This window comes from Ostrea edulis, chromosome 6 (assembly GCF_947568905.1).
Source record: "Ostrea edulis chromosome 6, xbOstEdul1.1, whole genome shotgun sequence".
Taxonomy (NCBI): domain Eukaryota; kingdom Metazoa; phylum Mollusca; class Bivalvia; order Ostreida; family Ostreidae; genus Ostrea; species Ostrea edulis.
This window is the reverse complement of record NC_079169.1, coordinates 83,990,270-84,017,828: the sequence shown is the minus strand read 5'-3', so window position 1 is coordinate 84,017,828 and position 27,559 is coordinate 83,990,270. Positions and strand designations below refer to the sequence as shown.

Genomic DNA, 27,559 nt, shown 5'->3' with positions numbered 1-27,559 from the left:
ACTGCAGTGGATATTTAATCTTGGTGTCAGTTAAGAAAAGATAAAAGTATTACCAGCCATAGTGAGAAACGCAATGTCTATCCATTCAAGGATTTAAAATCCATTCCATTCAGTGTTTTTCAACATGGTTTACGTCATTTTGATTGTCACTGTGGTATCACTATGCATATTCTATATCGTTCAAAAGCTAAGTCGTCCGACGGGGAAATCACCACCAGGACCGAAGAGCTGGCCCATCATTGGGATACTTTTTGAGTTTGACCTGCCAACTTTACATTTAAAACTCTACGATTGGACTGAAAATTATGGAGACATTTTTCAGTTCGAATTGCTGGGCAAGAAATTCGTCAGTTTGAATTCCTCAGACCTTCTGAGAGAGACATTTAACAAAGAACCAAATGCGACAATTACCGCCGCTCGAGCACCAACATTTTTCGGAGAGTATCAACTTGATAATTATTCTGATCTTGCATTTTCATCTCCGGATCCAACTTGGACCAAACGCAGGAAACTTACTTATCAATTGATACGCTCATACGGAGATGGATTATCGTGCATTGAGTCCCAGATCAAACAGAGCCTCCGATCCATCACGAAAGATATTCGATCTTTGGACAGAAAAAATGTGGACCCCAGTAGCATTGTGGAAGAGTTCATACTTAATACAGTTGAAGTTCTGGTAAAGTTAAAATTTCAGAAATACCTGTCATAGTGTCGAATATGATTGTTATAATGTATTAATTCAAAATAACCATATTTCGTATAGACCATTGGACGAAGTTCTGGTGGAAAGGGGGAGCTGCAAAAGATCTTCAGGAAACTTGACCACCTTATCAATACAACAGTCAACCCCGGATATGACACTTTGTATGGGTTCTTACCGTTTCTACGATTTCTTCCCCTTCCCATCTCCTTAGAGATAAATGAGCTTCACAGGACCAAAAAACACATGATGGACCACCTTGAAGCTTTGTCGGTAATATGCTCATTCTTTCCTTCCCCACTTTTTGTTTTATCATTAATCTGCAGTATGACTACTTTCAATAATTTTACGGACCTCTTAATGACATTGCATAATTCTATGTTAATTTGGGAAGTAACCGCTCGGAAAACACACTGTTCCATCTTGACTAACCACCACGGAGAGCTCTGTCAAAAAAGGATAGTACAATGTCAAGTTTATAAAGCAAATATAAATCTAATGTGAACATAAGTTTTAAATGTCTGATTGTTCTCATAATACGCAATGGCGTCCAGACTAATTAAATAACAAGTGTTAGTTGAATTAATAGGAAATGTAATCACATACAGGGGTTACACTCTTGTTTTAAAGTCAGCGTTTCGCAAATTCTATGGTCGTTATAACGACCTAATTCACAAATATGACCTGTCATTAGGTCGAATGCTGTCTGACGTGTTTCATACCAATTGTCAGATCGTTCTTTACATATTGATTTCTATTCCTACTCTATTTACCTGATCAAGATATATTATTTATGGCGGGTAGGACCGGTCAACTGGGAATGCATACTTCTACTAGGTATCAAACTCCATTTATATGACCAGGGATTCGTTTGCCGTACTTGTAATTCTGTTTTCTTTATAGGAATTATATATAATTCATCACTGTTAGTTATCTTCACCTTTTTATGAATGTCATGAACTGTCATTTGATGAATATTTTGTAACTCTGGTGGTATTCTATAAATAATTACCTAAATGGTGAATAATTAGTAATTTGACAAGCTTAAAAACACTAGGTGAAGGATGGTAAAACTTTTTTGTTATTTCAGAGTTGATGGGCGCATAGGAATATGGGATTTGTCGTCAAGTGCAATATTTACATAGACGATAATTTCTAGAATCGTCAACCCTTTTCAATATATGGCCATTATGCAATAAGATTCATAACATTGTCGTAATAATAAAGATTATTACGTACAGGAGTAATTCGTTATGTCAAATGGCATTAATAGATAATATTAATGACCAATGCTACACACTAAATGCTAATAAAGTACATATTTTGCTAGTGTATATCAATATTTCAATAAAGTTCTATCTATCGCATGTATCGTTCATAATAGCATAATCCCACAACTGAGCCTAACTAAGGAAAGACAACTCTTGCTTACCATTACACCATATTTTCATAACAAAATCATAAAATAAAAATAATTTCATTGTCTAATTCATTACGAGTACTCACGACTTTCTGATGACACACCAACAATATCATAACAACTGTACATATGATCACAAGTTCTCATACAATGTACCAAAAATTCTCTTACAAAAATTATAATAATTTAGACAGTGCACACAGTATATTTACAAGAAAGACATGTACAATTCGTCTGGTGTTTAATGGTTCTCAGCATACTTATACTATGCAATAAACAATCAGGAAGGCGCTTTTATTTCTTGTTAAAAAGTTTTGTTGAGGAGAATGATGAATATAACACCAACCATCAAATATAAAAATAGAATCACAAATCAGCTGAAAAGAAATGATGATAAAAAGCATGTAATATTTTATTTGATATGTTGGTATTTGTGTTATATCATATCTTGCGTAATCGGTTGGTTGTATACTGTTTAACATGCCGCTCGAGAATCGTTCAATTATATGAAGATATCACCATTGCAGGTTTTATAGAGCCAGGGGGGAAGGCTCACTCTAGAGCCAGACTTTCCCCCAGAGCCAGCCTTCCCCCCGCGGAAGTCTGGCTCTAGAGTGAGCCTTCCCCCCAGAAGTCTGGCTCTAGAGTGAGCCTTCTCCCCGATAATCTCACTCTAGAGTGAGCCTCCCCCAGCAGACTTGCTGTAGAATAAACCTTAACCCTAGGGGGAAGACTCACTCTAGAGCCATAACACCCTCTTGAAGTCTCCCTCTAGAGGGACACCCCCGCTTCCATCCCCTCCTATGCAAACTACATCTGTATTATATGAAATAAATTTTAGTTTATCGGACAGGGAATTACTTACCTACCTACCTCTCTACCTACCCATCTACTTTTAAAAAAATGTTTTATTTTTGTATTTTCAACACATTTATACATGCAAACATTCAAACTGTAATCTACACTCGCTCATTCACACTTGCAATTACTCTGTGCACCTTCTGTATCAATAATAACAGTGAATTGTATATATGATATATACATGTATAATATATACATACACACACAGAAATATATATACATACATAAACATACATATATACACATTCAAAAATAAAGGTAATTATTTTATTTTTCATATAAATGTATTATGATTTTCAACAAACTACTTGTCCATTATATTATCATACAATGCCCATTTACCAATACAAGCGTTTCGGATTTGCTATGAAATACATTTTGACAATATGTTTCTAAATTTCTATAGTATTTAAACAAATTAATACGCCAGTTTCGAGATATGTCCGAGTTATTTCCCTTTGTAGAACTCTCGTACATAGTAAGGCGCGAAAGAATTTGTTTATACGCGGGAGTGGGACAGATATTCATCACAGCGTAAGTGAATGTACTCAGTAAGTTTCTCATACGCTGTTTAATAACCCGAATTCGATTGATACACAAACTAAGAAAGTGATAAGTATTTAGAAAGTAATTAAATACATAGATTTCTTATCCTATCACGTTATTTTGCTGGTCATAAGTACCATATCCAAGATATTTCTTGCAAATATGACATTGTTTGTATGTTTCCACTTCGGTAAAATATTTCTTTCGATAGTATTTAGTATTTCCCACATTTACACATTTAAAGAGAAGCCGCTTTTAATACATTTCATCGTCTTCCTCGTTGCCTGTATATCCACTCTGTCCCACTTAGGCATTCAAAGTTCCACTAAATGCACCTCCTATACAGAAGAGTTCGTATCTCGAAACTGGCGTATTGCATCTGACAATTTGGGTTTTGAGCCCTGTGATCTGGAGTAATAAATGTGCTTTTTGTGCTAACAAAAGAAGAAAATTTTCCAAACAACTTCCATTAATATTGCCAAGTAACACACTTCTTTTTGTGATTTTATAACCTTTGACAAATGCATTGTACCATTTCACAAAATCTCTCCAGAAGGCAGATACATACACACAGTCATAAAAATATGAGTGACTGTTTCTCTCTCACTTTTGCAAAATGAACACAAGTCATTATCTACAAGTTTAAGTTTGCGAAGGAAGGAGTTTGTAGCTATATAACACATAAGAATACGGTATTGAAGATAAATTATTATTGTTTCTTTTGTGCATAATGATGCATTCATATAATGAAATTTCCAACATTTTTCTGAAATAGTTTCACTGAGATAAGTTTCCCACTTCTCTCTTTTGAGTTGTGGGGCTCCTTTTCCTTCAAAACTTGATATAAAAATTTAACATAAGAACTAGAGTTCATTTTCTGTACAATACACTGATTTGGACTCAACAATCCATGATGTACTTTGGATTGTTTTTAAAATCAACAATTTGTCTTTTATTTTCAATCCCAAGGTGTGATAACTTGCATTCCCAAAGAAGAAAAAGATAGAAGCTATATAAAAAAAATTGGCGACCAATATCATTATTAAATGTTGATTACAAAATTGGTTCTAGTGCCATAGCAAATCGTTTAAAGAAAGTACTAATAAGTATCATAAGTGACTCTCAGAAGGGTTTTTATAAAGGGACGGTTTATTGGTGAAAACACTCGGTTTTTTTTGTATGATTTGATTGACTATCTAAAACACCAAACTTAGCCAGGATTGTTATCATTATTGGATTTTGGAAAAGCATTTGATTCATTGGAATGGGATTTTATTGTAAAGGCACTCAGGTCCTTCAATTTTGGGGAATCTATTGTAAAATGGTTTCTTACTCTATACAACTCTAGTACCAGTGTATAATTAACAATGGAAACTTGTATAAATTCTTCAGTCTTGAACGAGGCTGTAGACAAGGAGATCAATTGACACCATATATCTTTATTATTACAGTAGAATTGTTGGCAAAAGCACTTCAAGAAAATCGAAATATTAAGGGTGTAACTGTGGCTGGAAAAGAAAACAAATTAGGCCAGTATGCGGACGACTCTTTATTAATGTTAGATGGCAGTGAAAAATCACTTAGAGAATCTATGAGAGTTATTGATATGTTTAGAATGATTTCTGGGCTACGTTTAAATATTTCAAAATCACAAGCAATTTGGTTGGGGAGCAAATCAGGCTCGACGGAAACTTTGTGTAATGATCTGAAAATGAAATGGGGAAATAACAATTTTAAGCTCCTCGGAATAGTATTTACAAAAAATCTGAAAGACATGACTTAATGTAATTATCAATCTAAAATCAATGCCATTAAAAAATTGCTAGGTTTGTGGACTAAACGGGATTTAACTCCAATAGGTAAAATAACAATTATCAAAACTTTAGCACTCCCAAAGCTCATACACTTATTTGCAGCATTGCCTGGAAGAGTTGAATAAAATATTTTTAAAATTCATTTGGGGATACAAGGTAGAAAAGTTGAAAAGAAATACAATTGTGGGTAATTATGATGAAGGGGGGACTAAATATGGTACATTTGGCATCTTTTATATGTTATATTAAGCTGAAATGGATCAAAAGGTACCTTGCTGATAATGAGGGTATATGGCAACATATGTTGTATAGTATTTTAAATCTTAGAAATGTGGATTTCATTTTCACCTATCCAAAGAAAAACTTAATGAATTTGTAAATCATATTGACAAGGTGTTTTGGAAAGATGTGTTTAAAGCTCTATCAAGGGTTAAAGAAAGCTCTCTTTCTGCTACAGATTATTTGAATTTAGATATAAGAAACTTAGTTGATATTAAAAAATGGAATTTTAATACAAATTGGGTTGACAGAGGCATTAAGACCTTGAATGACTTAGTTTTGCAGAATGAAACATTCAAATACTTTATTGATGTAAAAGATGTGGTTGGTACAAAGAACTTTCTGAGCTATTATTGTCTTATTTCAAAAGTACTCTACCTACCAATTTACCTACCTCTCTACCTGAAGTTGTACAAATTTAAAAGCATAACCGATATTTGTACGCAGATGAGAAGAAACATAAATTCGAAATTTCCTCATTTCATTTTTCAAACTTCTAAAACTAACCAAGGCATAGGTATTTGGCGGGTCAAAGTTCAAGGTCTATGGGTCAAACAAAATGGCTTATCAATTCCAATGTGTTTTATTCAACGTATTATTCTCTTGAGTTTGATGAACGACTTAAGCAAAATCATTTAATGCCCTACTAAAAAAGGTCTTGGTATCTAAACAATCTTTATAAAGTGATATTAGTTTACCAGGAATAAATGGAGGGGGAAATCCTGCTATGGGGGGGGGGGGGGGGGGGGGTGTCTGACTCTACAACTAGTGATAGAGTAGGTCTACCCACGGGGAAGTCTGGCTCTAGAGTGAGACTTCCCCGGGGGTTCTCCTACTCTAGAGTGAGCCTTCCCCCAGGGGGAAGGCTCACTCTAGAGCCAGGCTTTCGGGGGAAGGCTCACTCTAGAGCCAGGCTTCCGGGGGAGGGTCTCATTATGGGGGAAGGCTCACTCTACAACATCGAAAAAGGGCGGTAAAATTAGGTTCATGCTCGGCGCTTAATGCCTTTGAGCGGGAAGGAATCTTTATCGCGCTATACCTGCTATGACACGTGGCCTCGGTTTTTGCGGTCTCACCCGAAGGATCGCCCCATTTAGTCGCCTTATCATGACACAGTCTACCCCAAATAATTATTTAGAATTCCCAGTCACACATATTTTTTACTTACCTTATCATACAATGTGTCAACAACAGAAACAGTCCAATAAAATAGATATCAAACACAACGATACACCGGTATCGCAAGAGTTAATTTCAAATTAGGAAAAATCATTTCCGTGCATCACTGTTTATTATCTTCACCTTTTTTTCCATATAACCATTGGACATGCATCTCTGGTGGTGGGTACTCTGTCCCAATGTTATTTGTCGCTCGATCAATAGTTGGTTATGTGAAGGTATATAAAACGTTTACACCCTGTGGAGCCTATGATGGTGTCCATTATAGGCTCCCCATGGTATACAGCGGGAGCGCATCTGGGAGTATTCATTAGGATGAAAAGTGAAAATAACGAACAGTGATCAATCTCATAAATCCCATAAGCAATACAAAATATAGAGTTGGGCAAACACGGACCGCTGGGCACACCAGGGATGGGATCAGGTGCCCAGGAGGAGTAAACATCCCCTGTCGACCGGTCACACCCGCCGTGAGCCCTATATTTTGATCAGATAAACGGAGTTATCCGTAGTAAAAATCAGTGTGCCACGAACGGTCTAACAATCGGTATGAAACACGTCAGCATTTGATCCAATGATAGGTTGTATTGGCAAACTAGATCGTTGTAACGACCATAGAATTTGCGAAATGCTGACTTTAAACGAGACTGTTGAAACCCCATTACCATCAATTTGTTTGTCAGTAGCTTGACTCGATTTAAAAACTGACCATACGCAGAACATGCTCTTGCGTATCGAATCAGTTGAGATATATAAACACCATATGCAGATGATAATGGAATATTGCTACGTTAATATGGGAAGTTGACAATGGAGAAGCTGAAATCATCCCGTTTGTCATAAAGTTGAGTTGTTAGTTTGCCGTTAATATCTACTTTCAATAAAATATCTAAGTATGAAGCAGAAATGGACTACTCTGTGGTGTCTTTTATTTCCAGATCGCAGGGATATATCGAATCGACATATGAATGAAAGTTAATATTGCTAATAGATAAAACGTCGTCGATATATCTAAATGTCGAATGGAATGCCACAGCAAGATTTTTTTTTTCTCACGTTGAAGTTTCTGAATAAAATCTGCTTCATACGAATATAAAAACACACCAGCTAACGAAGAAGCACAATTCGTGCCCATGGGAATTCCAACAGACTGTTGGAAAACCTGATCACCAAAGACCACGAAGATATTGTGAATGAGGAACTGAAGCATTTTTATTTAACTTTATAATACTTGTGCGTGGAATTAGAGTGGTGTTTAAAAAAGTAATTGTTTTGGATGAATGATCACTATATATACGTTTGATGTTGTTGATCTGAGAAAAGTTTTGCGATTTCAAGTTTACTAAAAGTTCTTTAGAATGTTTTAGAATCCACATTGATTTACACCACTTCTGACATATGTAGTCGCACAGTAAGTTTGAAATTTCTCCTTCACAGCTGTTAATATTTTCGTGAGGAACAAAGATAGGCGCTTGGTAGAGCACTTACTGGATCCAGCGATGTATCTTTGTGTGTAAGGGTTTTTATGTAGTTTAGGAATCCAGTATAGGTACAGTAACTCATATTCATTCGACCCGCCGACTGGGATACCAATTGTGCCTAAAACCGAAGCATGGATATGGTTTTGAAGAATTTCATCTTTTGAAAGGGCAGTTGGAGTATAAGTACGATTACCAAAAGTGAGTTAATGCCAAGTTGGTTTAAAATACAGTTGTAATAATGAGCCTTACAAACAAAGACAATGCTGTTACAAGCTTTGTCAGCTGGAACCAAAACATATTCCTCATGTAACCTATCTAATTCTTTTACACTTCTTGTTTACTAAGCACATAAAGGTAGATGGTACGTACTTTTGTTTTGATATGTCTAATGCGGGATTTTGATATTCCTCTTATACTTTTAATCCATTCTTCTTTTTCATATTTAGCCCATTGTTTGGTATAATCTTCGACAGAATTCATAACAGAGATGAAGATCGGTCGCCAATTGGAAGACCGAAGTTCTCTGAGTTTAAATGAAGTGATTTCAGGTTCTCATTTTCAACTATATCCACATCACCAGTAACGACAAGTCCAGCTGGACTATAGTTGAAAGAAGATAAAGAACAAGAACACGTATATAAGATCGTCAAAGTTTGTTTATAATTAAAACGTTTGTTTGTAATTAAAATGCTTGGATGTAATATATGTAGTTGAAGTATATCTGTAGGTTTAAGCTGTAAACTTATGTTGGAATATAGACTGAACGTTTTCACGACGAAGAATGTTGTTTATATAAGTAACATTCTTTTTGATAAAGTTTAGTCTTATATTCGATCATATTTCAAGTTCAAGTCTACACTCATTCTGTATTTCCTACAAAATTTCCTTGTATAATTGAATTAACCTTTTAATTACAAAAAAGTTTTACGGTGATCGTAAAGGAAATTTGCATACGTGTTCTTTCTCTTCTTTAAATCATAGTGAGAATATACATGTCATTACTTGTGATGCAGATATAGTTGAGAATGACGACCTGAAATCCCCCATTTAAAGGGTCAGTGGTCAGGGAGCCACGATCTTTGAATTGGCGGTAGAGATTATTCAAACAGAGGCAGGCTTTTGGGAAATAAGTTGATTTTACAGGAGTTTTATCAGTCACGTTGGACATCAGTATTTCGCAAATTATATGGTCGTTATAACGATCTTATTTGCTGATATAAACTGTCATTAAGTTTGATACTGTCTCGCGTGTGTCATTGTTAGAGAGTTTCTTTACATGGATTACTGTTTACCTGATCAAAATGAAGGACTCAAGGCGAGTGTCACTGGTAATCTGGGAATACTTACTCCACCTACGCACCTGATCCTACCTCTGGTGTTTCCAGAGGTCCGTGTTTGCTCTACTCTAAATTTGTATTCTTTATTTACTTGTATGATATTGATCACTGTTCATTATCTTCACCTTTTCTTTTTTATATCCAAGACAAATACAACCTCAAATTGGGTCATAAAAACCATATGTATGCAGATGTATTAATATACAGTTTGTAATCCTTTATTACTTTTCCAGAAAGAGGAAACCGTGGAAAAAGGAATCTTTCACACCCTAAAAGACGTTATGGATGAAAGGGATGAACACGGCAATCAGTGGTTTACAAAAGAAAACGCCACGGCTCTCCTAATGAATCTAGTCGCTGCAGGTATATATAATCTAATCCCACTACACTGACTTCTAAGTCGATATAGGGATTTTAGCATCACTCTTTCATGAAAAGTGAAGATAACGAACAGTGATCGATCTCATAAATCCCATAAGCAACACAAAATAGAGTTGGGCAAACACGGACCCCTGGACACACCAAAGTGGGACCAGGTGCCCAGAAGGAGCAAGTATCCCCCGTTGACCGGCCACACCTGCCGTGAGCCCTAAATCTTGATCAGGTAAACGGAGTCATCCGTAGCCAAAATCAGTGTGCCATGAATGGTCTAACAATCAGTGTGAAACACGTCAGATAGCATTTGACCCAATGATAGGTTGTATTGGCAAACTTGATCGTTATAACGACCATAGAATTTGCGAAATGCTGACTTTAAACGAGACTGTTGAAATCCCATTACCATCAATTTGTTTGTCAGTAGCTTGTCTTGATTTAAAAACTAAAATTATATCTTTCTACATTTAACTGCAACAGAAATTATGAAATGCTATCCTTGATGCCCCTTTCATAATCACAATCGAATGTATGATTATCGTGTCATTTAAATGTTGCTAATGACCCAACATACATTTGATATATGATATTCATCTCTCTACCGACAGATATAAAGCTGGATTGGTGATGAACAATTTTTACAAAGCTGTATCTCGTTTTAACAGCTTACTTGACAACACGAGGAACAATAATGGCCTTGATACAAATTCTTGCTAAAAGACCAGAGCTTCAGAAAGCTTTACAAAAAGAAGTGGACGATGTGATAGGATCTGACAGAGAACCTTGCCTCTCTGACAGAGAGAAATGTCCGCTTGCCGAGGCTGTGGTCATAGAAACTCTACGCTACATTTCACATGTTCCTTTGGCCATCTTCCATGCGACCTCAAAAGAAACCACAATAGCTGGTTACACTATAGAGAAGAACACAGTAGTAAGATAACGTGACATTTCTAAACTTACTTCTGATTCTAGACTAGGTGGTAGTGTACTTTGTATATGATATGCTACTTCTGGTTCTAGATTGTACCAAACGTGTGGACAATTCATCTCAGCCAAAAAGAGTGGGAAGAACCATTTACTTTTAAACCAGAACGCTTTTTAGACGCTGATGGCCTTTTATTGCCTGCCAATGACCCCGTCAGGAAAAAGTGCTATTATTTTGCTTCATTATTTCAAACTGTTCCTATCGTATCTAGGCATTAAACTTCTAGACAAAGATATACCTTTGTATTTACAGGGTGTTTGCTTTCGGATCAGGGAAAAGAAACTGTATCGGCGAAGTGTTTGCAAAATCACGCATATTTCTATTTCTGTCGACTTTAATGCAGCAGACAATGATTTTCGAACCCGATGGAAAATCTTTACCGGATCTTCTACCGAGACGCATGATTCCTGGCATCGTTCTACAGCCGCAGCCCTATGAAGTTCGTTTTGGTATTCGAGGAAAATAACTTCAGTTCTACTAAAACATGACCAATGATTACAAAATATGATGATGAAAAAAATAAAGTTGAATTGAAATGTTCATATTGAAGCTTGAAGCAGAAAATGATTAAAAAGTAATAATCATATATATATATATATATATATATATATATATATATATATATATATATATATAATCATATATATATATATTAATATGTAAGACTCTAAAGTGCGATGGTCGCTCCAAAGTGCGATGGTCAAGTCAAAGTACGATGGTCTGCTCCAAAGTGCAATGGTTTGTTAACGTTACGGACGCCAAAGTGTGATGGCCACGCCAAAGTCCGATTGTGCGGAGTTCAGTAACGTTTGTGACGTCACGTCATTATGACGTCATGCTTAACGTCTTTCAAAATAGAACCAAAGAAATGCAACACGGACGACAGCAACGGCAAGGTATACAAGGTTGAGGATAGTGAGAAGGGCAAAGTACATTTGTTGTCGAACTATCTACTTTGCTCAAACATTCTTTAATTCATGATCATTTATTACTTGTGACGTATACGTAATAAAATGCTGGGGATATGCTATAATGCAAAACATTCCATACGATTTCGCGTTGGAAAATTTTGTGTTTAATAACACGACAACTAGATGGTAATGAATTAAGTTGAACTTCTTATTTTTATGCATGAATTTTGCACTGATATTTTAGTGAAATATCACTCGGTTGGTACCGTCTGTACCAAAACACCGTGTCGTTTACAAACCAATGGATTTCGGCGTGTCACACCATCGCACTTTGGCGTGTCAGACCATCGCACTTTGGCGCATGAGTGTGGGTCATCGCACTTTGGCGTGTCACACCATCGGGGTTTGGCGTGACCATCGCACTTTGGAGTCCCATCGCACTTTGGAGTCTTACATATATATAAAGTTATGAACTTCAAAACCTGCCTAAAGAGACAATCGTCTACAATATCATATGGTAATTCCCATACCACATCTTGATATTGAAAACCCGACATATTTCTATCAAAATTTGCATGTATTTTGTTGAGGATGTATATATTAACCAAATTTATGAAAAAAATATGTTTAGCGACCTTTCCCAGAGTACACCCGCTTCAAGAAATAGAACAAATCACTTTAAAACAGGCAGTGTTAATATACATAGGTTTTGAGGCATTGTCTTTATTAAAACAATGGAAATATGTTTCTTTTATATAAATTGAAGAAAATGTATTAATTTGACTGTTTTCAATAATATTTCATCTACTGAACCAGGTTGTTGGTTGCAGTGATGAAAATGCACGTATAGTGGTCCAAAGTTTGACTTCACACCATATTATATCCGGAAAATTGTGACTTCTAAAACCTACAAAGTTTTGAAACATTTTGATATGTTTTACTTTTACCCTCTAGCAATAATTTGATATAAAAAGTAAATGGTGTAGCGGGCAATTTGAGAGCCCAATGATCCCCTCTATGTTAAAATCCTTGAAAAAAAAAATGCATATTGGAAAACGGTGTCTAAAATTCCTTTCCCTACAAACATGTTTAATTCATCATTTACATTACTAAATTACCATTTCAAGAAATATTACATGGTGGTTTTTGAAACACAGTTTAAAACATTAAAGCTTTAAATATCTACTTCCATTGATTGCCGTAAGTTATAGTGATCAGGCTTGAAGTTTGGAAAATCATAACTGTACTGTGGAGCTTACTAAAACATGCAAAGAAATTGCCGTGCCTCAGGCTATGAGAAATAAACTTCAAATATGACCGATGATATGATGAATTCCTATTTCACATTGTGAAATAATAAATCACATAGTGATTCACTTTCCATATACTCAAAATATCAGACTAATCCATAGACTATGTCACATGAATACTGACATGACGTCACAATTGATGAAAAAATAAAATTATGTCGTCAGATCTGTACCGTAGATGGAATAAACATAAAGTTATGTAGATTAGATTTTTACATTTGTTAACGCTCATGCAGTCAAAGAATTTTAACCTAGGCACATGTTACACATATTTTAAAATACCGGAATTCTGCATTCCTCGTCCCCATGGTAATTTTTAATTCTTGGTAGTTTTCAAGAATACAATACAGTCATGCGAAATGAGTGTTAACGACATGTAGAACCACGTACATGCCGATGTGTTCTAATCAAACAGGTTCGACTAAAACATCAATGAAGGTCATGTCCGGCCAGAAAAGTTTTCTTTAGATAAAAGAAACTTACATGTAACACCCATGGCTACTTACAAAAACACAAATGACATCGAGAGATAAATGTTAGATATCTATCAGCGTATGATCTCCAGTCACTGGACATACATAATCGCCGCTGACGTCAAAATGGCGACGGTTTGTTTACATTAACTACTCAATAAAAACTACTCTACTACTGTTTATGTTGTTTGTCTTACCTTAATATTTAGTGAGATGACCTTTCATTCTAATACTTTCTTGTAGCCGTGTTGGAATCATAGCATATAATCTACCGGAAGGTTGTGCCAAAAACGTGTAACTTTTGTGATTAGCTGATCTCGTGTATGGATGGAATTCGTTTTGATGAATTGTGCAAAATCTTTTAGGTTGTAACATGTAACCAAATATTTTTAATGATACTGATATGAAAGGACTGAGCTGGCCATGATGTAGTGTTTATAACATTTTCATTCATACAGGTACTGAGTAATCCTGATCTTTGGACGGGGGCATTATCATTTTGAAAAACATAATTTCCATGTAGGAAATGTCTGACAATGACAGGCCATCAATTGTTTTCTAATATTTCAATAAATTTGATAGTTGATATTACCGTTAACACTCGTCAATGTCCCAAAACCTATGTAGCAAATACATCCACATATCATAACAAACAGCTTACTCTTCGATGGCGCGCGCGCAAGGACTTTCGCCAGATGTACACGAGTTAATTGTTACCAATTTCTACCTGACACTCATCACTAAATATCCAGTTCTTCCACTGATTATCAACTGTCCAGTTTTTCTTTCTTTACACCAAGAAAGTCGCTTTCTTTCTGTTACACATTCTGACGACCATCTTCTTTTTCTGTACTCGTCTATTGTAACCCATTTGAAATAACTTTCTTCTAAAAGTCTTGTAACAAAAAGTAGATTCCTTTATTGATTTCATTGGTAATATCATCCAATGTCCCTCATCTGTTAATTTTATATATCCTCAAAAATTGCACTTTATCGAGAACAGTGAACTTTGGCTTCTGTGCAGATCGATGTTTATTTTCGGATCGAATTTACTTTGCCGGTCCCCATGAAAATGCGCTAAAACGTAGTACGCCGAAGGCGTCTTCTTTATAATATGCGATCGCGTTAACTATTGCCACATTTGAAAAATAAGCGTTTTCAGGGGTTTTGACCAACATTTTTAATTCGAAGCCATTTTTTCATGTTAAAACCTTCGTTTTAAGTGATATTTTTTAAACTGAAATTCTAAATGCGATCAATAGACAATGATATTTACACGATTCTTCAAAATGGCACCCGCTGTTAATTTTGCACGCGCCGATTCTGCGAATATTTACGACTTTGACAGTTCAACATATATTTGATGTAAATGAATATGCCAATGAAACTAAATAATATTGTGAAAATATGTGATTCTTTGGAGAGCATAATTAATTGGTTAATACAAGTAGGCCTTATTCTGAATCTTCGTGTCTGTATTTGTAAATCGTATGGTTTGAGTATTTGGATTGCGAAAGCAGTCCTCTTACAGTAGCGATATCCACTTTTGAAGATGTAGGAGCAAAAAAAAAAAAAAAAAAAAAAAAAGCGACAGGAAAGTATCGATTAGAAAGTCATCCTGGTTCGAAAGTCACAATGTTTTGGAAAAAAATAATTCTTATCACATATTTTTGGGTTTATAAATGTGCTTCAGATTTTGTAATTCATGAACTGGATAGATTTCAAAAACTAAACAGATTGGAATGATATTGGACGAGAAGTGTGAGAAATTTATTTGCAAAAATATGGCAGTAACATCATCGAGGGAGGGGGGGGATCAGGGAAAATTGTTGTAATTGATGAATCCAAATTTGGGAAAAGGAAATATCACAAAGGAAGACGTGTAAGCGCCAAAATTGTTGCTTTTTATCAGTATTCAGACAGGACTGTAAATACCCTGGTGACTATAATCAAGAAACACATAAAGACGGACACCACTATTATAAGCGATTGTTTGAGATCGCATAGTTCCCTCAGTAAAGAAGGAGTTAATAATTTACCTGAATCACAGCATTAATTTTGTAAATCCAAATTCCGGTGCCCACACAAATACGATAGAATCAACTTGGAGGGCACTTAAAATTCTTTGCCAACACACGGAATACAGAAAGTATTATATGAAAGTGACTTACTGTGTTCGTAAAGTATTTTAAAAAGAATTTGCCGATCGATTTCTCACTTTCTGTCAAATCCTTAAAGACGTTTAAAATCCGGAATCAAACTTAGTAACGGACACAAACACACTAATCTAATTAAAATTAGATGTTAGATCCGCTCACACACTCGCTACACAAACATCTAACAACATGCCATAGAGGGTCACGTCAGAGGTCAAATTTACATGAAAAATTAACCAAATTTACAACAGACAATCAAATTTCCTGCTTCATATCGATAGGGTATTATCCCATAATTCCGTGAGTTGTTTGCGTAAGGAGGAGCAAAAATGGTGACACCCACGATTGTGACTACTTTATCGTGTGTTTTTGTGTAAATCTTAAACTATGGCGATATCAGGGGATATTTTCATGTTTACCTCAACAAAGAAGACATTTAAGTATCTGTTCTTGTTCATTTTTCAAATATCTTCGAAGCAGTTTTAATCGTTTCTATTTCTTCATCGGTCGCTATCTTCAATAAGTAATCAAATACCGTATATAATAAGGATTCTCATTGGATGCCGATGACCCTTCCGCCTTTATAGCAATTGGCTTTTTTTTTTAATGCAAATTTGACCCCTGACATGATCATCATTTTATTTTGTGTATAACCATTACCATTGAAATGTCATCGGGTTCGTTGAACGTGTGATAACGTTTGTGACTCGTGAATAAAGCATCAAACGCTATTTGACGTGGTGTGTGGAATTGCCTTATCCAGAATTTTACCTAGCAATTCGAAAACTATTTAAGGTGATATCTGTCTGAAATGTATGTATTTTTTGTTGAGAACCTACGTACCAATCTGTATTAAGAATCTTGACTAATACACGTGTCAGATGATGAAGTTTACTAATGTTGATTTTTTGCATATAGACATCTTTAGAAATATTTGTAGCAAAATATCTAGTAGCATAATTGATGAAATACACGGCACGCTGTTTTTGGCTATATTTAGCTCTAAAACTTCATAGTTATTTCGGATTTCAAACATTTCGGTTGAGCATCACTGAAGAGACATTATTTGTCGAAATGCGCATCTGGTGCATCAAAATTGGTACCGTATAAGTTTTACACTTTACACCATACTAGATAATGTTTAAATACAGGTATATACACATTTGTGTACCGGAGATAAGAAAGTAACATATGTCCCACTTAAGTGCATTCAATGTTCTAGTCTGTGTTTTCATTGTTGTTGTTTTGTTTGTTAAAAGCCATGAAATAACATGAAAAACATATTTCATATACATTATACAACAGACTGGTTGCAACGACACCATCCAAATGTGTTTCCTTTGCAAAATTAGATGGACGTCAGAATGTTTTTTGACATCGCCGTGAACGTCATACCGATAACTGTGTCATGTAATGTGAAAGGTTTACTGGGGTAGTATTATGGTGTGGAGCAGGATCTGTAGAGGCCACACAGCCCGCTTGGTCGTTATTGAAGGCAAATTGAAAGCTAAACTGTACACTGCATTATTACGCTACCTGTTGTCGCGTCGTTTGTTTGTCAGCACAACTTAATTGTTCAACAAGACAATGACCGATTTCATGCGACAAGGTGTGCAATGGACTATCTCCACCAAAAAAAAAAAAAAACCCACCAAAATGTCACGTTACTTTGACATCCATTCTTGTCGAACTTTCGCCAATGTAACCTGTCTGTGAACGTGTTTGATCGACTAATTTGAACGCGCCAAATTCTATCAGAGGCCCTATCCGCTTTGTATCAGACAGTTGTGGAAGAGGGGCAGAGCACCCCCAAGGCATAAATAAAACGTGTGACAAACCCTATGTATTGCAGAATTCGAGCAGCAAAAAATGCTAACGGGGGTATATTCGTTATTAAAGTAAAAGGATATTGAAGGTTGCAACGCATTCATCATTGACATATTTTCCCGAAGTGATGATAGCTATAAAACTTTAAATAAACTTGTTGTATATGTACACAATTCACCTAACTAGGACAATCGTTTTTATTACTGGTAGTGTTATTCTATGTTTACATATTGTGTAATTGTCATGCACCAGGCAGCTGTGTTTTATTTATGCTTGTTCATTGTTATTTATGCTAAATAGATGTTGCCTTTATAAAGGAAGTGGTCTTTTATGATGGATGGTGGATTTAAAAATTCCTTAGATTACTTGGGTGAAAAGAAATGAATCATCCACCGGGCACCTGCATCTCTATTATATTTTGGCAGTAGACATGAACGAATCTATGGAGCGCCAAAATAACACAAACTATAACAAAAATGAAGATATCATTGATTATTTGAAAATATCCTTCATTCATCAAAAGTGCACAATAATTCATTCCAAGATATGTTTTAAAATTGGCAATATCTTAAATTCTGAACTTTGAATGAAAGTTAAACTATATCCTTTTGCTCAATTGAGGCGTAAAGATGGTACAGTGACGTCACAATGAGAAGTTAGCTGAAGTCTGCCTGCATGTTGATACATATGTTTTCGTTGATTTTTTTAAACATATTGCAGTGTTCATCTTTATGCAAAAATATTATAATACTAAAGTAATAAATTAGTTATGCTAAAACTAATTTTCGGATATTTAGTTACCACACGTCTCTTTGCTAAATTGACAATAACGTAATTATTGTGGGCATTCATTATTGATATATTCAACTGAAGAGCTCCAGATAACATTTTAATTTGCTTCTATGTGTCTCAATTTGAGTGAAAAGTCCTCGTCGGCACAAAGACAATCAAACAATCAATAAATCAAAAATTAATGTTTCTATCTTTATTATCCAAATAGAATTTCTGGTGGGCATCTTCTTGCAAAAAACCTCGGAGTAAGTAAAATTTTAGATTTATTGAAGTTGAAATGTTCGAGATGTTCCGTCACTGAACGATGTTGGTGATAAAATGATTTTCATTCACAACAGCGTTTAGTCAAAAGACGCATGTACATTATTATCACATAGGCTTTTGTCAGAAAATCAAATAATTATATCTAATTTGTAATTATTCAGTTGCAAATAAGGTAATCCTAGCTTGTTATTTACCAATAAGTCATAGTCAGGAATTTTTTGATGTGGTCAGAAACAGTATTGGTTGCTTGTTTGGATAGTATGATATCAAGACAGATGATTCTGTGGAAGCTGTGATTCATGCACCGAGGCAGTTGCCAGTGGCAATGCGTGATAATGGGAAAAAAGGACTTGACTATCTAGTGAAATGTAACATTATTGAACATGTATCAGAGTCAGCCAATAGGGTAAGCAGCAAGGAATGTGTACGCAAGACAAACTGACGCCTTAGAATCTGTTTCGACCCTACTGATCTCAACAAACCTGTGAACATTTTCCTATGAACACTATAAAAGATATAGTCACAAGAGTTCATGGAAGCAAGATATTTTCAACTTTAGACGCAAACATGGGCTATTTCCAGATCAAATTTTGCAAGAAGAGTTCACTTCTTAGTATGTTCAACACACCCTTTGGATGTTACCGTTATTTGCACATGCCTATGGGGCTCAAGTGTGCGGCAGAAGTATTTCAACGAGAAATGGATTAACCACTTTGGAAATATAGATGGAGTGGAGAATGTTAAGGACGATATCCTAGTATATGGACGTGATGAACATCAACACAACAGTCATCTCCGAATAAGATAATTGAACTTAAATTCTACACTTTGTAGGAGATACAGGACTCAGCCATTAGTTTACAATTTTATTATCTCCCTTAGCTAGAATGTTCCAACATAATAGTTAACTTATACATATATTAGTAACATACACCACATCCTTTCTTTTTTTAACAATCAAAAGAAAATTGTCAACATCATAAGGTTAGCTCATTGACAAATCAAATCAAATCATTGATACAATTTCTCATAAGACTAGTTTGATTATTGAATTCTGGAAAATAACAAACAATGGCAAACTGTATTGATGATAATAATTTATTAAAGGCTTAAATTGCAATGGAAAATTACACATTAATCAAATTTAACTTACACATCCTATCTAACTTTATTCATGTGTAGATAAATAAAATACAGATTAACCGACTACATGTAAACACAACTTCAGTGGAATAGTTCTCCAGATAGTTGGATTTCCGTATTTCGCGTCCTGACTTAGTGCGTTTCGTCGAATCATCATCCAACAACGGTTTAGTGTTCGGAACTGATTTATTTGAGGGAGGAGGAGATAATTTTATTGTGATGTAAAACTTATGTGGTACCAATTTTGATGCACCAGATGCGCATTTCGACAAATAATGTCTCTTCAGTGATGCTCAACCGAAATTTTTGAAATCCGAAATAACAATAAACTTTAAGAGCTATTTTAGGGAAATGCAGAGTGACAAAAAATGGAGTCAAATTCGTCTAAGGATAAGAGCTATGCATGAGGGAGATAATCCTTAATTTTGAAATGAATTTCTAAATTTTATCACAGCAAATTAAATATATATCCGTATTTTCAAGCTAGTAACGAATTACTTAGCTATTGGGCTGTAGAGACCCTCGGAGACTTAGAGTACACCAGCAGAGGCTTCGACCCAGGGGTCATAATGTAAAACTTATACTTTAGTAGTTTCTGTCTTTTGGGGTACAATTACTGGATTCCCTGAATTCACCACTACTGGAAAAGCACACTGACTTGACAAAATCACGTGTGGTTCTTCTTTTGTCTTGAGAAGCATTATGTTGTTTCTACGATAAAATCTGCCACTCCCTACTTTGACAATGTGGGGACGAGGTTGATCAGCGTCCTTCACAAACTCTGCAGGTTTCCATCCTTCTGAAGTATGAATACGATTGGTGTCGCCAGGTTGACATTGATCACACTCTATTGCACTGCGATCATAGTAATATTTTTGTTTGTTGATATTCCATCAACTTGGAAGAAACCGTTTCAGATTCAACAACCACTGGTTTCCAAAGTAGAGTCTTCGCACGTCGATTATTATTCTCTACATTGGCTATTTCAATCTGTTCGTCTCGAGGAGTGTTCTTAAGATCCTAGAGGCTCAAGTACTCATCATAACCGGATGCACTGCATTTCTTGAATAGGTTCTTGACTGTCTCTACAACCTTTTCCGCAAGTCCGTTAGATTGTGAATACAAAGGTGAAGAAGTTATGTGTTCAATATCATATATAGCAACAAACGCTTTGAATTCAGCACTGGTGTATTGAAGACAATTATCACAAATAAGAGTGTCCATAATATTGTTAGGCCGTTCTTGGCACACTGATTTTGATGACGGATAACTCCGTTTACCTGATCAAGATAAAGGGCCCACGGCAGGTGTGACCGGTCGACAGGGGGTGATTTCTCCTCCTAGGCACCTGATCTCACCTCTGGTATATCCAGGGGTCCGTGTTTGCTTACCTCTTTATTTTGTATTGCTTAAAGGAGTTATGAGATTGATCACTGTTCGTTATCTTAACTTTTCATTAATATATTTCTGGACAAAAATTGGACATGATTCTGAAAGTTCTACAAGTTCTACAAGTGGTTAAATTTGAGAGTGAATTCGATTATAACCCTTGTAAAACTAGAGTTAAATTTGCACAAGCTCAGGTGAATTTATCATTTTGACTGCATGTGGAATCGTAAGTGCTGTGTAATGTTTCCAGTTCGATTTGAAAAATCACGATTGTTTGTCGAAATCATATTTTGCACTGTGATGTTATTGATGTTGTGCATTTCTGATATAAAATGTATGACAAAAGCAATCTTCACACTACTTTTCCTCCGAACACGCCGCCATTTTGGAAAGAGTATCACTCCTGTTAAGATGTAAATGGAATTCACACTTAAGTGTACATACATATGGCTACAATAATGCACCAATCGCAAATTGGTAACTTCAAGATGTCGATAAAGAATATTTCGACCGAAATCATCGCGATTTCACTGGACTTGGCAGCTTCAAAAAACTAAATTACCTGATGCATATCAATCCGTCTCATCAAGTCATTTTCTGTTATGCAACAACTAAATACACTAAAGTGTTTCCGTAGATGTCAAACGGCAGCAGGTAATAAATTCATACTATGACGCCTCAGAAGTGCACAATGTATAGGTAACTTTGAATGTAGGTCTTTCCTTGAGACAGGTAGAGCTGATCATTTACTGGGAGAAACAAAGTGCCGGTTTTTTTTTTTTTTTTTTTTTATAACAAGTCATATGTTTTAGTGTCGTCTGATATGTTGAATTTCATTTTCATTGCGATTTTGATTATTTTGTCGCTGTTGTATGTCGTTCGAAAGACTGGTCGACAGAAAGGAAAAACGCCACCTGGACCTAAAGGCTGGCCCGTCTTCCAGATTTTCTTGGAGTCTGAACTTCCGACTTTACATTTAAAACTTTATGATTGGACTGAGAAATATGGAGACATTTTTCAATTCGAATTACTAGGCAAAAAATTCGTCAGTCTAAATTCTTCTGAAGTAAAACGAAGAACCAAATGCAACCATTACCTCGTTTCAACCGCCGACATTTACAGGAGAGTATCAGTTTGATAATTATGCAGATGTTGCATTTGCACCCCCAGATCCATTGTGGACAAAACGCAGAAAACTTACTTACAAATTGCTCCGCGCCTACGGAGAAGGGTTATCTATCATTGAATCCCAAGTCAAAGAGAACCTCCAATTCATGCAAAACGCCATTCGATCCAAAGAAAACAAAAATGTGGATCCCAGCAGCATTGTGGACGAATTCATACTTAATACAGTTGAAATTCTGGTAAGGTTAAAATTTCAGAAATTCCTGCATGTTATTAACTATGTTACTATGTATGAAATACTAATAATCAGAAATATATTTTATGGACCAATGAACAAAATTCTGGTAAAGTTGAAATTTCATAAATGCCTGCCATATATATATATATATATATATATATATATATATATATATATAGTGTGTGTATGAATACATTCTTAATAACCAAATTTTCTTTAGACCATAGGACGAAGCTTTGGCAAAAAGGGAGAACTGCAAAACATCTTAAAGAAACTTGACCACCTTCTCAACATAACTACCAATCCTGGATATGATATTTTGTATGGGTTCTTTCCGTTTCTACGATTTCTTCCTCTCCCGATGTCCTTGAAGATGAATGAGTTTCGTAAGACAAAAGAAATTATGATGGACTATCTGGAAACTTTGTCGGTAAAGTAATTCTTCTGTCAATTTATCACGTTTCATTTTATCACGAATTGTTAGGAAATGCTAGATTGATAAAAGTAAGAATAAAACAATCTGACAATATCAATAAATACAAAATTTAGAGTAGGGCAAACACCAACCCCTTGAAACACCATATGTGGGACCAAGTACCTAGGAAAAGTAAGCATAATCTGTTGACCGGTCAGACTCGCCTTGAACCTTTTATCTTGATCAGGAGAACGGAGTAAACCGTAGTCAAAATTGGCATATAAAGAACGGCCTAACATCTGATATGAAACATGTCAAGACAGCATTCGTTTTAATGACAGGTTATATTTGCTAATAATTATTTGTTAATAGCCTGCTTCGCTTTGAAAACTAATCATATGCAGAATAACCTCTCTATCACACACTGAAAGACGTTATGAGACAAAGGGATGAACACGGCAATCAGTGGTTTACAAAAGAAAATCTGTCGAATCTCTTAGTGAATGTAGTAGCCGGTGGTATATATTATCTATAATCTCACAACATCGACAATTAGGTTGATGTGATGACTTAAGAACCACCTGTTTTCAGTTTTATTTTTACTTTTTGCTGTATATAATAAATGCAGACACGGTCTCAATGTCCCTTTTACATTTAACTTTATGTTTGTCAGACGGTAGTCATTTTAATGTTGTAAAAATAAACTCGTCATATCTCTGAATGCACTTAATTTAGGCAGTAAAAAAACTGGGCCCTGATTTTCGAAAGTGTCTTAGGAATGAGACTTGTCTTAGAATGGTCTTCGGACATGCTTACATCACAAGATATGTTTTCGATTGTGTCCTACGTTAGGATTGGTGCTAAGATCGGATTCAATCTTAGGACGTCGAGCAACATGTCTTAGGGTGATCTTAAGATTGTCACAAAAGATATGTTAATGATACTAGTATCTGAGTTCGTTCACCGTCCTAACATTTTCTGTGTCGTTGACAGCGTTTATCCTCCATTCTCTCTTTTTAGCGGCGTTTGTTACGATGTTAGTGAGACGTCTAGAGAATAAAGTCCTATTCTCTTATACGTCATATAGCAACATCCGCAGCTCACCAGACATGAAGTTTGGATTTCGCCGCATGAATTAAAAAAAACAAACAACTAATCTTCGTTGCTTATTTTTGAAACATTGCCCATTACTTGTCCTTAATATAACAATACACATGTATATTCCAATCATGCGCGTCTTTAATCACATGTAAACGAGCAAATAAAAGTGCTGAGCAATTATTAACAAACTATAGTGGTATATTCATTTTTATTTTAGTTGAAAATATTGTTTGTCTTACTTCTCAATTCACATTGTATAGAACAAAAATGTCTTAGACAATCATTGATTTTCACTTTACATCTCATATAACAATTGGCCATTTTTATAATACCATGTAATTAAAGTTGATGGATTTTTAAAAGTTTGTAAATGTCAAATTTTAATTTGCTATTTTAAATTTATAATCATGAAATTCTGTGATATTTTATTCCTGAATGAAATGAAATGAAATTCATCTTTTAAGATAATTAATTTAAACAGTATTTCACTATGTATAACATAATAGGATTAGGCAGCCTATATAAGGTACTTGTAATGTCCACATTGTGATAAACGTGAGAGATTACAACGTATATGATAATTTATAATATCTCAATATGTTTGATGTAAAAAGAGAATATATATCATTTAAACTGCAATGAAAATAATTATATAGGGCATAAATTATTCCAATACATAATAAACTAACATAACAGAAATTGAAAAAAGAAAAATTCTGAAAGGCGGGGGTTAATGAGATAAAAGAAAGATAAACAAAAGAACCAAAAAGATCAAGTCAAATAAAAGAAGAATGAAATGGGAACAAGGGGGGGGGGGGAGGATACCGAATGAAGAGGATGAGGCCAGACATACACGTACATATACACACAGAAACACACACATATATACAAACATACAGACACACATTATAATATGTACAATCAGACACACCTATAGGTACTTTTATGAATTTATCTATCAAACCATTTGGTTTCCAGAATGTACATCTGTGCTTTTAGATTAATTAATATAAACATATTGATAAGTGTTCATTACTTTCCGAATTAAATTGAATTTTTTTTTATCTTGGATCAATTTTAGCATAATTTCGAGAACCAGGATACTAGATTATTGAAAAACAACTTTTCAAAAAGTTCCCTTTTGCTTTAACAGGTTACCTGACAACACGAGGGACAGTGATGTCTATGATACAAATCCTTGCTAAAAGACCAGAACTTCAGAAAGCCTTACAAAGAGAAGTGGATGATGTGATAGGATTTGACAGAGAACCTTGCCTCTCTGACAGGCATAAATGCCCGCTTACCGATGCCGTCATTCTAGAAACACTTCGTTACATTTCACACCTTCCACTGTCCGTCTTTCATGTAACGTCCCAGGAAACCACAATCGCTGGTTACACTATAGAGAAGAATACAATAGTAAGCTAACTTTACATCTATCAATTTGTTTTCGATTCATGACTTTGTGGTATCTATTTTGGAGTTTCTGATTCAAGATCATACCAAACGTGTGGACAATGCATCTTAGCGAGAAAGAGTGGGATGAACCATTTACTTTTAAGCCGGAGCGCTTCTTAGACGCGGATGGATTTTTATTGCCAGCCAATGGTCCCATCAGGAAAAAGTATCATTATTTTGCTGAAGTACCTATAACTGTTCCCACGTACCATGCATTCATATGAATGCGTAAATTTGTTTTGTATTTTCAGGTTTCTTGCTTTTGGAACAGGGAAGAGAAATTGTATTGGTGAAGTGTATGCGAAATCGCGCATATTTCTATTTCTGTCAACTTTAATGCAACAGACAACGATTTTCGAGCCCGATGGAAAATCGTTACCGGATCTTCGACAGAGAGAAATGCTTCCTGGTATCGTTTTACAGCCTCAGCCGTACGAAGTTCGTTTTGTTCTCCGACAAAAGTAACATTTTCCACAATCAGCATATAATAAGAAATTTCATACCATAACGTATTGAATGAATTGAAGAAACATGGATATGTCTATATATAAGAAAAGGAAGTGATATAACTAAAATAAATAAATAATTGAGTGCATTCTAACAAGTAGAAAAGGTTACATATGGTAATGAATAAGAAAATGATGATTTGGGTAAAGTGGATAATCATTACAAAAATCTGATGTTTTTCCCCTCGCTCAATCGACTGAAACTACTTTACTTGAGACCACCTTTACACTGATCCTTATACAGTCTCAAAGCCTTTTGATAAACAGATATTTAAAAAACTGAATATGTTACAATTTATATGCAAATACTTTAGCAAATGGAATGGAATAAACAGTGCCTTTCTAGAATTTGCACGAATGTATACATGTGCACGATATTTTTGAGAGAAAGGCGAAAATTTATTTTCTTTTATTTCATTTATTTTACTGAACATGGGGCTGTTGGTCAGGATGTTTATTAAGGACTGCCTCACAAACCCTGCAACACACAAAATCTGGTGTGGTGATCAAATATGAGTGAAAAGTGAAGATAATGAGAACGGTTACCAATATCATAAAACCTATAAAGAATAAAAATGGAGAATAGGAGAAGCATGGAGCCATAGAAACACCAAAGGTAGGATCAGGTGCAAATAATTCGTAGTCAAAATCGGTATATAAAGAATGGTCTAACAATTGGTATGAAATTAGACCGTATTAGATCCAACGACAAGTTATAGCATTATAACAACCATAGAATTTGAATAATGCTTTAAAACACCTGTAACATTGCCTTATTTATTGATAACCTCCCTCGATATAAAAAAATATCGTACGAAGAACACTTTCTCGAAAACCGAATCAGTTGGGAGATAAACATCAGATGCAGGTGGTCATGGGATATTGTGACATAAATACGGAAAATTAATGATGGAGACGCTGAAGTTATCCCGTTTGTCATAAAGCTGAATTGTTAGTTTGCCGTTGACGTCTACGTTCAATAATATATCCAAGTATGAAGGAAATGTTGAACACTCTGTGGTGTGTTTTATTTCAAGTTCACTGGCAATGGTGACGTCTCTATTTGAGTTAAAGATTGTCGCAAAGAGCGTTAAACAATATACAATCAATCAATATATAGCAAAAGGGAGCTACTTATTCATTCCAAATGAAAATAAATCTTATCTAACCATATAGCATGTTTTTATCCATTGTACTACAATGGTAGACATACTAGTTTCGAATTTAATTTTGGGTTGTCACTATAAGTCGAAAAGCAAAATTTGTTGATATCATTTGTCGGTATTATACACTTAACAACATTTTAAGGTCGGAACGATGCTTTGGCATCCTGAGAAGTACAACTTTCACCCAAGTGCGTCATTCTATAAAAACTTTCAATTTTGAATGAAAACATCAAAAGTAATTTTACCTCCTACTTTTTATTTCATTTGCTGAAATAGAAACCGATTGAATGTGCACGTGATTATTT

General features: G+C 35.2%; 1 protein-coding gene across 1 annotated transcript; it reads left to right on the top strand.

The window, feature by feature from the left end:
- Window positions 1-124: 124 nt before the first annotated feature.
- On the top strand, window positions 125-26,490 carry LOC125647398 (cytochrome P450 1A1-like). The gene is made up of 9 exons (XM_048874078.2): window positions 125-679; window positions 767-976; window positions 9,854-9,983; window positions 10,661-10,926; window positions 11,016-11,143; window positions 11,233-11,432; window positions 25,278-25,543; window positions 25,621-25,748; window positions 25,834-26,490. Exons 1-9 carry the CDS (start codon window positions 125-127, stop codon window positions 26,045-26,047), a joined length of 2,097 nt encoding a protein of 698 aa, XP_048730035.1. The 3' UTR covers window positions 26,048-26,490.
- The last annotated feature ends 1,069 nt before the right edge of the window (window positions 26,491-27,559 follow it).